The sequence below is a fragment of the Cervus canadensis genome, chromosome 9 (assembly GCF_019320065.1).
Source record: "Cervus canadensis isolate Bull #8, Minnesota chromosome 9, ASM1932006v1, whole genome shotgun sequence".
In the NCBI taxonomy this organism is placed as follows: Eukaryota; Metazoa; Chordata; class Mammalia; order Artiodactyla; family Cervidae; genus Cervus; species Cervus canadensis.
This window is the reverse complement of record NC_057394.1, coordinates 36729571-36742590: the sequence shown is the minus strand read 5'-3', so window position 1 is coordinate 36742590 and position 13020 is coordinate 36729571. Positions and strand designations below refer to the sequence as shown.

Sequence of the window (13020 nt, the reverse complement as noted above, 5' to 3'; positions counted from 1 at the left end):
TCCCCTGTCATAACAACTTCACGAACTAGAAACAATTTTCATCAGTAGCTATTCTAGTAAAAGTGTGTATACAGTTGGAGAATGACTGTGGGGGAGAGTATTAACAAACTACACCTTTAAATTACAGTATCATATCATGCCCTCTAGCCCCGTTTGAATAGCTAACCTTCAAGTTTCTGGTTTTCTTTTTCCATTCGAAGCAACAGGATCTGCTGGTGTATAGCTTTTCTCCACAAACACCTCAGTTCCTCCGACTTGTTTCTCTCGTCACCCTTTTCTGGGTCCTCCTCATCAGACATGAATATCATCAGCGGTTCCTCCTCCATGGTTGGAGCAAGAGGGGACAGAGGCAGCAGCTCACTCCTGTCCAGGCCATCTGCAGAGAAGAAAACAGTGAGAGGCATTCCGAAGTCGTAACCCAGACCACACAAGTTCTCTCTGGACTTGACGCTTTCACCTCCTGTGTTCCACCTTTAAATCTGTACACAAAGCTGCCCTCCCAGTAAACTGTCAGTTTCTGGAACTAATGATTTGAGTCAATTCACTAGACTGAATTCCCCTTTCAGATTTCCCTCTCTGGTGAAATGAAAGCATGTATGATGTCACTACTTCTTCTTTCTGCACAAAATGACCTATAAGATAGGTGCTCCAAAATGACCTGGCCTTTCCCCAGGGCTCAACACTTCCGCAATTGACAACATCTACGTATATTCTCTGAGTGTGCAAAACAAAACAAAACAAAAAATAACTGAGTGACTCTGGGCACAGCCTGGCTCAGAACTCTGCTCACTCCTGAAACGAGGGACTCAGTCATGTCCAACTCTTTGCAACCTGTAGCCCTCCAGGCTCCTCCGTCCATGAGATTTTCCAGGCAAGAATACTGGAGTGGATTGCTATTCCCTTCTCCAGGGGATCTTCCTGACCCAGGGACTGAACCCATGTCTCCTGCGTTGGCAGGTGGATTCTTTATCACTGAGCCACTCAGGAAGTCCCTGCAACACTATTACCCAATTTCTGGAGTTCATTCTCACCGTCCATTCCAAGCTGTCTTGTGCACTGTTACCAATTTATTTTCCTATTAACAAGCATGATTCTGTGTCTTAAAACATTTCAATGGTTGCATATATCCCAAAGTCCAAACTCCTGGGAATAGCACATTGATCGCTTCAGACTTTGGCCTCAATCTTTCCAACCTCTTGTCTCCATCCTCCATCCTCTGCTCTCATGATGCTGATTTCCTCATGACTTCCTGACCCACAAAGTCCTCTGCAATGACTCTAAAGCTTTTCTGGTCCCTCTTTTCCAAAGATGCTTCTCCCAGCAATGAGTTTAAATAAAATACTTAACTTTTATTGAAAAACATTCTCTGACCACCCCAGCAGAGTTAATTTTTCCTCCTGAAATGTTGTTTTCTTGGGTTGTTTTCTTTATTAACTGACCTCTTCCCTACTCTTATTATTTACTTCCTTAGTATTTTTTTAAAAATCTTACTGTATGAATTTAAAACTTAGTACATTTGAATTTTGCTTTCTTGGTTTTAGAACTGCCCTCTAAATACCACTCAATTTTGACACATAGGGTTCCAATCATATTTTCTTCCTTCTAGTTTCTAGGAAAACAGTTTTCAGTTTCTAGACACATGAAATTTTTTAGTTATCCTCTAATTCTTCCTCTTCTTTTCCTCCTTTCCTTCCTTCCTTCCTTCTGCACTGTGATCAGAGAATATCGTATGAATAATCAAGATTATCTGGAATTCATTTTAAAATCTTTACAGCCAAGTACATAAATAATTTTTACAGCTATTCCATGTGTGCTGAAAATAAATAAATTTTCTCCATAGATGACAAGGTTCTATTCAAATATCAGATCAAGCTTGTTCAATTGTGTTTCTCAAATATTATCTACATTTAATTTCTCTAGATTTAAAGAGAGGAGTATGTTAAAACCTCCCATGAAAGTTATTTATTCATTTCTCTCTCAATTGTCTTTAGTATCATTTTAGTGTTCTCATCATTGTTAAATCTTTCTGTTCCTTGTTACACTTACTTGGCCCCCTTGTATATTCTGCTTTAACTTCTTACAGGTCTAATATGGAAAGAGCGCTGCAGGGGCTCTCTGCTGGCTACTGTCTGCCCAGCGTGCCTACATCCACTTCCTTATCATTCTATGTGACTTTGTTTCATGTGTGACTCGTAAAACAGTGCTGCTCTTCCAAAAATAAAAAGATCTCCGACTTCTTTTCTATCACCACACTAGTTCCCTCTGCATGATGAAGTAGGCCCCCAGACAGGTTTTGGAAATTCCTTCCTTCCTTCATTCATTCAACAGCATTCACTATGCCCAGATAGTGGATATCGAGATAGTCTAACCCTAATGATACCTGACTGTCTCGATATCCACTATCTGGGATGTAAAAAAGAGACGTTACTTCTCTACTGCAATCCCTTAATTCTCTGTACAAAAAGCATCGCCGTCCATTCCCAAGTAGTGAGGGCTAAGGGACTGGCGAACGAACCCTGCTGCATCGCGGAGGGAGATTTGCTCATGGGCGAGGCAACCCTGAGGAAGATGCGCTGCCGCCAGGAAACTCGGCGAGGAGTCACAGGGGTTCCTCCGGCGTTTAGGGACTCATTGCTGCAGGTGGACGAGGTCCTTTTTCTCCCCTCTCCATCGCTGTGGAAAGCACAGAAATAGATAACTTGTAAAGGAAACTTCGTGACGTGATCTTTCCTAACAAAACGGTAGCGCAAGCCATTCACAAGTTCTACCAGGAGCAAGCACAAGCCACAGGCAACATGGAGCGATGCATCGCGAGGCACACGGATCACCAGGCCCCGACATCCCGGGACAGGTGCAGTCCAGGCACAGCCCACCTATCAGAAGCTCACCTGTTTCTACTCTTTCCATAGGAGCCAACCACTCCAAGTTCTATCCTAAGCAAAAGAAGCGCTTACGCAGAGGAGCAAAGGCTGCTTAACTAATGACCTCAACACTTAATAAAAGAATTTTAATTAGTAGTATATTCTAAACATTGTAAATACTTTATTAAAAGATCATAAAGAGCTTTTCTTATAGCTTTTATAGAATGGGCTGATAAGATAGCTTCTAGTTGCCTGTAACTGTTACAATCCATCTAGAAAGTGTTAACCACCAATAGTTGGATCATGATAGAAAGTAACCTGAACAAAGACAGGGCAGTCAACCTTGGGATTACTGCTAAGTGATATATTAAAGAAAAAAGTGTGGTCAAATCAACTGGATAGGTTGCATTTTAAAATACTAAACAGATTTCTTTAGAGCAGGACTTCTTAGAGACCTTCTTAGGAGAAGGAAATGGCAACCCACTCCAGTACTCTTGCCTAGAAAATTCCATGGATGGAGGAGCCTGGTGGGCTACAGTCCACCGGGTCGCAAAGAGTCAGACACGACTGAGCAACTTCACTTCACTTCTTAGAGACCATAATATGCAGGCATGCCCTGTGACTCTCCAAAGGCAAACAGTATACAGAAATTCCCTAACTTGCTTAAATTATTTGACCCTAGAATCACCTTCCTTAACTTTCTTGGGGGGGCAAAGTGAGGCAGGCAGTTGGGGATGTCACATCTTTCTACCTTAATGCTTTGTAATATGAACATACAGTAATGCTGGTCTGCTCTAAGAAGTTCATTTTCTAGAAAAGAGTACTCTAAATTCTGCTGGGGCTATCTGAAGGAAAAGGTCATTTTTTTTTAAAAGGTCATTATGACTCAAACTTAACTTTTGAGACCAATTATGGTAGCAGCTGAAACACCATGCAATAACTGTTGCCACTCATGGTGGTGGGAATATTTTGCTTTTTTACATTTATAGTCTCTGAGCTTCCTGAGAATGATGAACAATATTTGCATGTGGTGATCCCTACAAGTGAAGGTGTGAGATTTCTGATGAAACCAAGCAGTGTTAGTAGTTAGGGCAGAAATAAAACTCAGCTAGAAAAGCCATCACCTCACTCACATACTCAGAGGAACAAACTCCCTAAGTCTGAGACAATCAGAATTCAGAAGAGCCAGTCAGCCTTGTCTGTCGTATTTGTATTTACTTTGCATATCCATACTCACAGTTATCAGGTCATTCAGTTGTTCCTAATCTTGATTTATCTTTCTAGATTAGGTAAATTAAGGTTAGGAAAAAGACATACTTTTGAGCTAGCTCACAGACAGCAAGTGACCCATTGTACCATGATACTTCAGGAGGTAGCTGCTGCACATCCCAGTAGAGTCAAGACCATTTTGTTACGTATCCTGGATAATGTCATAACCTTAATATGTGTCCACAGTTCACCACTCGCTGTAATACTGACTGAATATGTCCACCTTTACTTCCCCTTTGGAAAGCCTTAATTCAATATTTTCCTTTTGGGAACTATAATTCATTCTATATATAACAGCTATATCCTAAGAAACACTCTTAATGTACCCTGTATCTTCATTTGTATAACCCTATTTGTATAACGGTTTGGCAGTTGTATGCTAAATGCCCAACTCAAGGATGTATTTCTAGCTCCTAGTATAGCAACTGGTAATTAATGGTAAGCACTCAGTAAAAGGGGTTTCCCTGGTGGCTCAGTGGGAAAGACCCGACTGCCAATGCAAGAGACAAGGGTTCAATCTCTGGGGCAGGAAGACTCCCTGGAGAAGGAAAGGGCAATCCACTCCTGTATTCTTGCCTGGTAAATTTCATGGACGGAGGAGCCTGGCGTGCTACGGTCCATGAGGTCACAAAGAATTGGACACGACTTAGCAACTGAACAACAAACTCAACAAATATCTGTGGAATACATTGATATTGCTGTTGTTGTTCAGTAGCTCAGCAGTCTCCAACTCTTTGCGACCCCAAGGACTGGACTTCACTATCTCCCGGAGTTTAATCAAACTCATGTTCATTGAATCGTGATGCCATCCAACCATCTCATCTTCTGTGGTCCCCTTCTCCTCCTGCCCTCAATCTTTCCCAGCATCAGGGTCTTTTCCCGTGAGTCAGCTCTTCACATCAGGTGGCCAAATTATTGGAAATTGATACTGTAAAACCATAAAAACATGAACTCAGAAGGTTAAGAAAAATGGACAAAAAATATTGGCTTGGCTTGTCAGGAATAAATTCCTTGACAGCTCAGGAATAAATAAAAGATCTACCTTCTTAAAACCTTTTGTTGATAGTCATGATTTTCAAGTTTTTCTGGCAAAAAGTTCTAATAGCTTCATTTCCCAAAAGCACAGACTAAGGTGTCAGTGGTAGGTACTAACAATGACAATACATAATAAACAACGTAAGGCATCTATTTCCAGATAGTAACACATTGACATAAGAGTATCCAATTTATAAGTTAATCCTAGGAAGCTAAGTGACTTATGTAAAAGCAACAATGCCTCACAGGGTAAGTTTTCAATAAATAGTAGTTTCTTTTAACTCTCAGTATATCTAACAACAAAATTACAATAAACCAAAGCAAAGGGATTCTGAAACTTTTGTATTTTAATGCTGGAATTAAAAAGATCTTTTCAAATTCAGTGTTAATAACATAGCAAGTGTCTGGGTAGTACTAAAAGTACAATTGAGAAGAACCTATGTCATTTTCATTATTTCCTGTAAAATATACAATTTTGGGGGAATAGGTTATAAAACTGGTGCATAATGTCCCCTTATATCAGCTCGCTGCTATAAATTTAAAAATTTCATAACATCTAAAACTTAAAATGCAAACAAACTGCCAAAAAGACACATTTTCCTCATTTGTCTGGAATTTAATAAGCCAAAAATTAACCATCAAAATATAAGATAATGTTATATGAAAAGGAAGAACTTACATAACAGACCATTGACCCTTTATCATGTGCTAGAAAACGACATCCTGATAAAGCAGTTTGGTGGCCGAGATAAGGCAAAAATTGCCGTGCTTCATCTACTAAGAAAAACGTGTATCCAGAAGTCCAGGTCCAGAAAAATGTTTCAACAGGCAGTGTGTATGTGCAACTTACGGCAGTTTACTTTTTGATTCAGATTTAATCAGCAACCTAACCTTCCTAAGGCAGTAATTTTAAGAATCAAAACCGTGTGCATCAAAGTTCTTAATCTCCCTATGGTTGATTCTTGTTGATGTATGACAGAAAACCACAAAATTCTGTAAAGCAATTATCCTTCAATTAAAAAATGTAAAACAATTATGAAACTCATAGAAGAAAATATATGAGTAAATCATCAAGATTTTGAGTTAGATTAAAGCTCCTTAAATATGTCACCAAAACTACAGGTGAAAAAGAAAATTTTTTTTTTTTTTAATTCTTTATCTCACTTTGGAAACTTCACTGGGCTGAGGGGGTAAGTTTTTGTTTGAAGTTTTTAATTTTTGTTTGTTTTTTGCTACAATATTAGTTTTCACTTCAGTTTCTCCTTTAAGTAATCCTAGGCAATGTCTACCTTTGGAGTAAAATTAAAAACAAAACAACATGTGGTATTTTTTTTATAGTAATAATAAAGCTAACACAAATAGACATACCATGTGCCAGGCACTGTTCAAGACATTTCATAAGTATGAACTCATTTCAACCTCACAGCAACTTTATCGGGTAGATGGTATTACAATTCCTATTTTTAGTGAGAAAACTGAGGCAGAAAGAAGCTAAGTCATTTGCCCACAGTCTCAGGGATATAGTGGAGGAGTCAGGATTCAAACCCAGGCAATCCAGAATCCAGACACTTAGGCTCTGTAGTTTACTATGTCAAGGTAAATACCCTTTGCATTAGTTCAGACAAAGCCCTATTGGTTCATAAAAATAAAGCTGCCAGGACTCCCAGGTTCCCCTGGGGTAAAAAATCAGTCTGTAATTAGCATTAAGTCTTTTAGGTCAGTACTTCTCTTTCCTTTTTTTTAAATGGAATAATGTCATTTTACATTATTATAGAGTATTATATTATATTATGTGTTCATTTATGTAAATGTCTCACTTCATTTTCTTTTGAAACCATTGGATTTCAAAATGTAAACACTTTTTTATTTTTAAATAGGAGGATCAAATAGAAACACATTAATATGTATACCAACTTATATTGGAGAAGGAAATGGCAACCTACTCCAGTATTCTTGCCTGGGAAATCCCATAGACAGAGGATCCTGGCAGGTCCATGGGGTCACAAAAGAGTCAGACACAACTAATCCACTAAACAATAACAACAAAAAGAAAACCATTTAACAGAAATCTGAAAAGGCTTTCTCTTTGTAAATGCCTCAAGAAAGGCTGCATGGAATAACAGTCTTGCAATTTGAGAGTTTTTCCCACAAGGCCCATAGTACGATTTAATTCATAATTACTTTAGGTGGACTAACAGCTTATGTAAGCCCTGGTTTCAACTGGGTACCCATCTATCATCCTATGGAATATCTTCACTAATTAAATAAAGCTGAGAATGAGCTAATCGAGTGGAAATCAATTAAGCTGAATCAAATGAGCTAGATTCATCAATGTGTAAAACAAAAAAAGAACAAGAACAATGAATTTTATTTCCTAAACTATATACTGAATGAAAAAAAGTTTTTTTAATTAAGTTCTTTGCATTAGAATTTAAAACATCTCTGGAGAGCTCATTTGCTTACTCACATTCTTATAACTTAATGTTATATAAATTATATCAAGCAAGATATTAAACATTTCTGGGGTTCAGTCTAATCATATATAAAATAATAGGCCAGATGACCACTAAGGTAAAACACAGACCTAGCTCCATGCCTATAGTAGAACCTTCTAGAAGAACACAAAATCTTAACATTTCTGTTGGGCTTTTGGAAATAGATGAAATATTACTGAAATGATCTTACATGCATCCATTAAAAAATGTAGGTCAATTAAAAGTCTCAGTCACTTTTTATCTTATCAATGTGGCCCCAAATAATTTTTCCTCTTTGAACATCTCATGCTAGTCCAATTTTTTATACTGGATTTTAACTCCCATTAGAAAGAAATCTAAATGTCAGTGACCCCAACAGGAAGATAGGAATGTATGTTTTCCACTGGGCTTGTGATATGAGCAAAGCATAGAAACTAGGAAAGAATAATCATTTTCAGTTAAGCCATTCAGCAGTGATTCTGGACATTTACCACAAAAAGCATGTGTGTCAGGAGGAAGAAATGTCATCACAGATGTGGTCAGACTTCCATAAAAAGGAAGTAGGTGTTTTCCTGTGTCCAGCCCAGTGGGAGGTCTGGAAGGCCACAGCAGTGTCTCAAAGTAACCCATGTGCCAGCAATTAAGATGAACAGAAATAGACTAAGAATATTTTTCAGTGAAAACCAGATTTGATTTTATGAGTAAGTTTCTTTTAGGATTCTTATTTCTTCATCTACTTGGGATTTGAAATAAACTCCTTAAATGTACATATGCACCTCCAAACTAGCAAATTAATTTACTTCCATTAGTTCCAAATTTGAATTAATCTCTGCTGAAGGCCACAGCACAGCCCTAAGGAAATGTCAATGTGGAACAGAGTAGAAACAGGACTTGTTTACAATCAATCTTTTATATGATCATTCACAATCTTTGATTACACCAGGAGTCATTTTTCCCCTACTATATCCCCCTCACATCACCGAAAGGATGGCATGCATGGAGAAGACAGCCAAAACTGATTTTTAAATGAATGGTAATAATCAGCTGGAAGAATTAATAAATTTTTAAATGAAAATATTTAGACCTCTAATCACCTTGATTCTGAAGCAGTGTCTTGTCTAGTACCACAGGAAAACAAGGAACGGCATTAGCACAGAAAAAGAGTGATGTCCAAAACCAGGATTTAGAATAAAAAGGCATTCCCATAAGACATCAATATAGTACAAACGATTTCAATACTGTACCATGAGTAATTACACTATTTTTATCAGATAATATGAGAAAACTATAGAACCAAACTATACCACAAAGTACTTGTCAGCAAAAACCTATTTTGTCACTGAAAACTTTTAGAAGTAGATGTAATGACTATCATTTGACCAGTGAATTTCAATATAAATATTTTTTAAATATAGGCTCAAAAGCTGAGAAGCAACAATAAGGAGGAAACAGATGCTTGTTTATAAAAGGATATATTATATTTGCTAAAAGGATGTTATGTAAATATACCATCTGATTATGCATAATTATATTTCAGCTACTCCACAATGAAATAACATCAAATTTTTAAGAATTAACTTGAAGGTAAAACAAAACATATATGTACTCCCTTTCCTTTAGCATTTCACTGCTGTACAAATGATCCTACTACTAAGTAAATCATGATATTAAAAATATCTTGGCTTCTTTTTCTCAGCTTGCTTAACAACAATAATCTACATGTTTTTAATAATTCAAAATAGTGGTCCTGGAGAAGGATGCCTAATCTGAATTTCAAATTTCAAATGATCATGCTCTTTAAATAGCATTTGCTAACCTATGTGCTAACCTACTCTAAATACTTAACTATGAATATTTATAGATCCACACTATGCCTCTAATAAGAGATGAGCTACCCAAATGAAAAGAAAATTATATTACATAGTTTTATAGACCTCTTCCTTTCTATTCTGAATAGTTGCAGATATCATGGTAATTGTGTGCATATGACGTTTTCTCTGAAACCAGTGATAATGAGAGATGTAGGAGTTCAGAAATTCCTGGCTTAAAGCCACACTCTTGAGTATCTTCATTCTTAGCAAACACACACTGAAGGATTCAGAGTAAAAGGACATGTTATCTGCAATCTACTCACAAATGGCTTAGAATAACAAAATATATTTGCATATACGTATGCATGTATACATGGAAACAGAATGATAGAGCAAATGTGGCAAATGTTAAAAATGGATGAATCTGGATACAGGGTTAGCAGTTCTCCATAATAGTTTTGCAATTTTCCTATAAATCAGAAGCTATTTTATAACACTAATTAAAAAAAAAAAAACTCTCTCCAAGGCTGTAGTAAATTTATGTCAAAGTGACTAATTTAAATAAACCTATTAAGAGTGAATTCTGTCCAACAATTTTGCTCCTGTGTAGATAGTTACTAACAATGCACAAGTATGTACCAATGGAGACATGGATAATATCCAGGGAGCGTGCGTGCATGCTCAGGCACGCAGTGGTGTCCGACACTCTGTGATCCCATGGATGGTAGCCCTCCGGGATCCTGTGTCCGTGAAATTCTCCAGGCACAAATACTGGAGTGGGTTGCCATTTCCTCCTCCAGGATATCTTTTCAACCCAGGGATAGAACCCATGTCTCCTGCATCTCCTGCATTTGCAGGTGGATTCTTTACTACTGAGTCACCTGGGAAACCCCTATCCAGGGAGAGTACTCCATAAAAACCAAAAAACTAGAAATAACCTACATGTCCACTGGAAAAGGAATGAATTGTGATGTAGTAAATGAAATACTAGTCAGCAATACAAGCGAGTAAACTAAAGTACACATAAAAGAATACATCTCATAAACCAATATTCAGTGAAAAAAGCCAGATATAAAAGAATTTATGCTGTATCATTCCATTTATAGAAAGTTCAAAACCAGGCAAAACTAAACTATGGTATCTGAGGTCAGGATGAGGGGTAGAGATTGGGTGGGAAAATGGGAGGAGCTGCCTGGGTGCCGGCAGCATCCCATGTGTTGACTGAGTGGAGTGATGTGGGGTGTTCTGTGATAATCCATGGAGCCAGATGCTTACAACTGGCATAATCGTTAATGAAATTTTAAGTGTCTTTTTGGCCTACTGATTCTAAGCTGTCAAATTACAAAACACTGTACCAAAAGGAAACAAAAATATACCAGAGAGTGCTCTCTGATTTTTTATAATTTCTCAGAACCAAGAAAACACTACAAATTTCAGAAGATAGGATGTTTTTAATGATCCTATGAACTTAAAAGTTCTCCACATGTCTAAATATAGCATTTAAAATAAGATCACCACAAAGAGGGACCTTTTTTTCAATGCAAAATTAAATATTTGCCCTCTGACTTCAATATGCTCCTATTAGAATGAGGTGTAGAGGGTTAAGGGAAGCTTGGCACAAGAATAATACATACACTTTAGCAGAAATTAACAACTATAATAATCTTTTATAGTCACTGTTTTTGTACTCTATAACCTATTCACAGCTACTCCTTGACCTTCTTGGTGACTGTCCCTAATTGTCACCTTCAGACATGGTTCTGTTTCTGGAAGAAAACAGGACTTCAGATGTTCTCTTTAACATAATAGCAGGAAACTGAAAATGGGTATCACTGAAAGTGCTGTATTCTTATCAATAGGTAGAACTATAGGGCTGAGGTAGACTGAAATTTTTAATGTTAATGTGTAAAATGTTTTATGGATTCTCAATTATCTAAACTATCATTCTCTAAATTCATTGCATATTCCATATACATAATGTAATTTTTATGGCTTTCTTCTTCTCACATAAGGCTGATCCTGTAAAAACCTTTTAAAATCAATTCTTTGTCAACTTTCTTCAATAGAAATTCAATATTTCAGCATAATTTTGTACTAACTCAAAGGACAGTTCAGATTCAAAATTTTATTAATCCAATATTAGTTGTCTGCCTTGGGATGAAAAGAGCTTGACATACACGGACAAAAGACATTCAGAGATAATTCAAGGGTTATTATAGTTTAACAAGTCAATGCACATTGCCTAATTATACTAACTTTTTGAATTCCATATGCCTAAAAGAAAGGAGGCCAGAAGAACACCCAAGAAGATTTTAGTGGCATGCAGGCTGGTTGACAGCACGTATTCCTCTCCTTGACTGCAAGAATTATCAATTATCAAAAAATAGAAACAATCCAAATATCCATTAGCAAGAGAATGGATAAATTGTGATGTAGTAAATGGAATATTATATAGCAATAAAAAAGAATGGCTCAAACTGCACATAAAAATGAATCTCAGAAAATTCTAAGACGACAACAACCCCTTGAGAATTTCCAGCTTAATCCACTGCTTTCCAAAGGCTAGAATATCCCACTGAGAATCTGCAAGATGGTAAGAATTCAGAATTTCAAAAATTATCTAATGGTAATTCTCAAAAAATCACCACACTTAATTTTGTGTAGTTATAAGAGCAAGGAACAAGATTTAATAGGTTATGCATTTTCAATACTGGGGACAAAAACAAAATAAAACTGAACGTCTACACAGTTTAAGAGATCTCTCATGCTGCCAGAAAGAGTTGTTATCAATATGATCCTGTAGCCATTATGTGACTTACACTGAGATTCAGAAAAGCAAGTCTATGTCATTGAAAAACCAGTGAAACACCTAGGAAATAGTCTATATACTTAATAATAAAAATATATAATATCCATTACTTTAGTACAGCTGTTTTAATAAGTGGCTTTATATGTCCAGAGAAGCTAAAAATAAAAAAAGAGAGAGACATGATGGGGGAGGTTTGCTTAGTATGTGTTTGCATAGGTCTTGCCCCAAACAAAATAAAGCTCAGACTCTGGGGCCCAAGGCAAAGAAACACACAAAGAGTACAGAAATATAGTCCCCAAAGTAAGATAAACATGTTATTAAAAAGCTTTGAAACACTGTTTGTAAAGATTTTCTTCAAATTAACTGGAACTGAAACCAATATATTAGAAACTGGTTAGAACAAGCACAACACACACATGCATTCATGTCACTCAAATTAATTAGCCACTTTTTAGTAACATATCAGTATATCACTGCAGAAAGGTTGCTTTGCAAACAGAGGACACTGATCTCACCTGATTTCATTCTCATACTGTGGGGATAGTCTACCTGAATTCTGGTAAAAGCTTTTCAGGAAAGAGGGGGCAGTGAAGGAAGGGGCAGAGAAGGAAGTGTGAAGACTTGGAAGACTGGAGGAAGAATTACACTCCTTGTGCATGCGCCGAGCTGGTGGAAGGATGCTGAGTACAGAAAATATAGCAAATTCGTCTTAAGTTATAGTCTGGAACAATCCTCATTCACTATGAAATAGCATATACACA

The 13020-nt window shown here is 37.0% G+C and overlaps 1 protein-coding gene across 1 annotated transcript in view; it reads right to left on the bottom strand.

Annotated features, from left to right (window-relative positions):
* The window catches only part of TBC1D4 (TBC1 domain family member 4), a 198127-nt gene that overhangs the window by 34624 nt on the left and 150483 nt on the right, over positions 1-13020 (bottom strand). The window contains exons 11-14 of the mRNA XM_043477785.1: positions 12775-12939; positions 8734-8757; positions 2516-2673; positions 167-376 (exon numbers count right to left, since the gene is read on the bottom strand). Of these exons, the coding sequence (XP_043333720.1) occupies positions 167-376; positions 2516-2673; positions 8734-8757; positions 12775-12939 (557 nt within the window). The remainder of the gene's footprint in view (positions 1-166; positions 377-2515; positions 2674-8733; positions 8758-12774; positions 12940-13020) is intronic.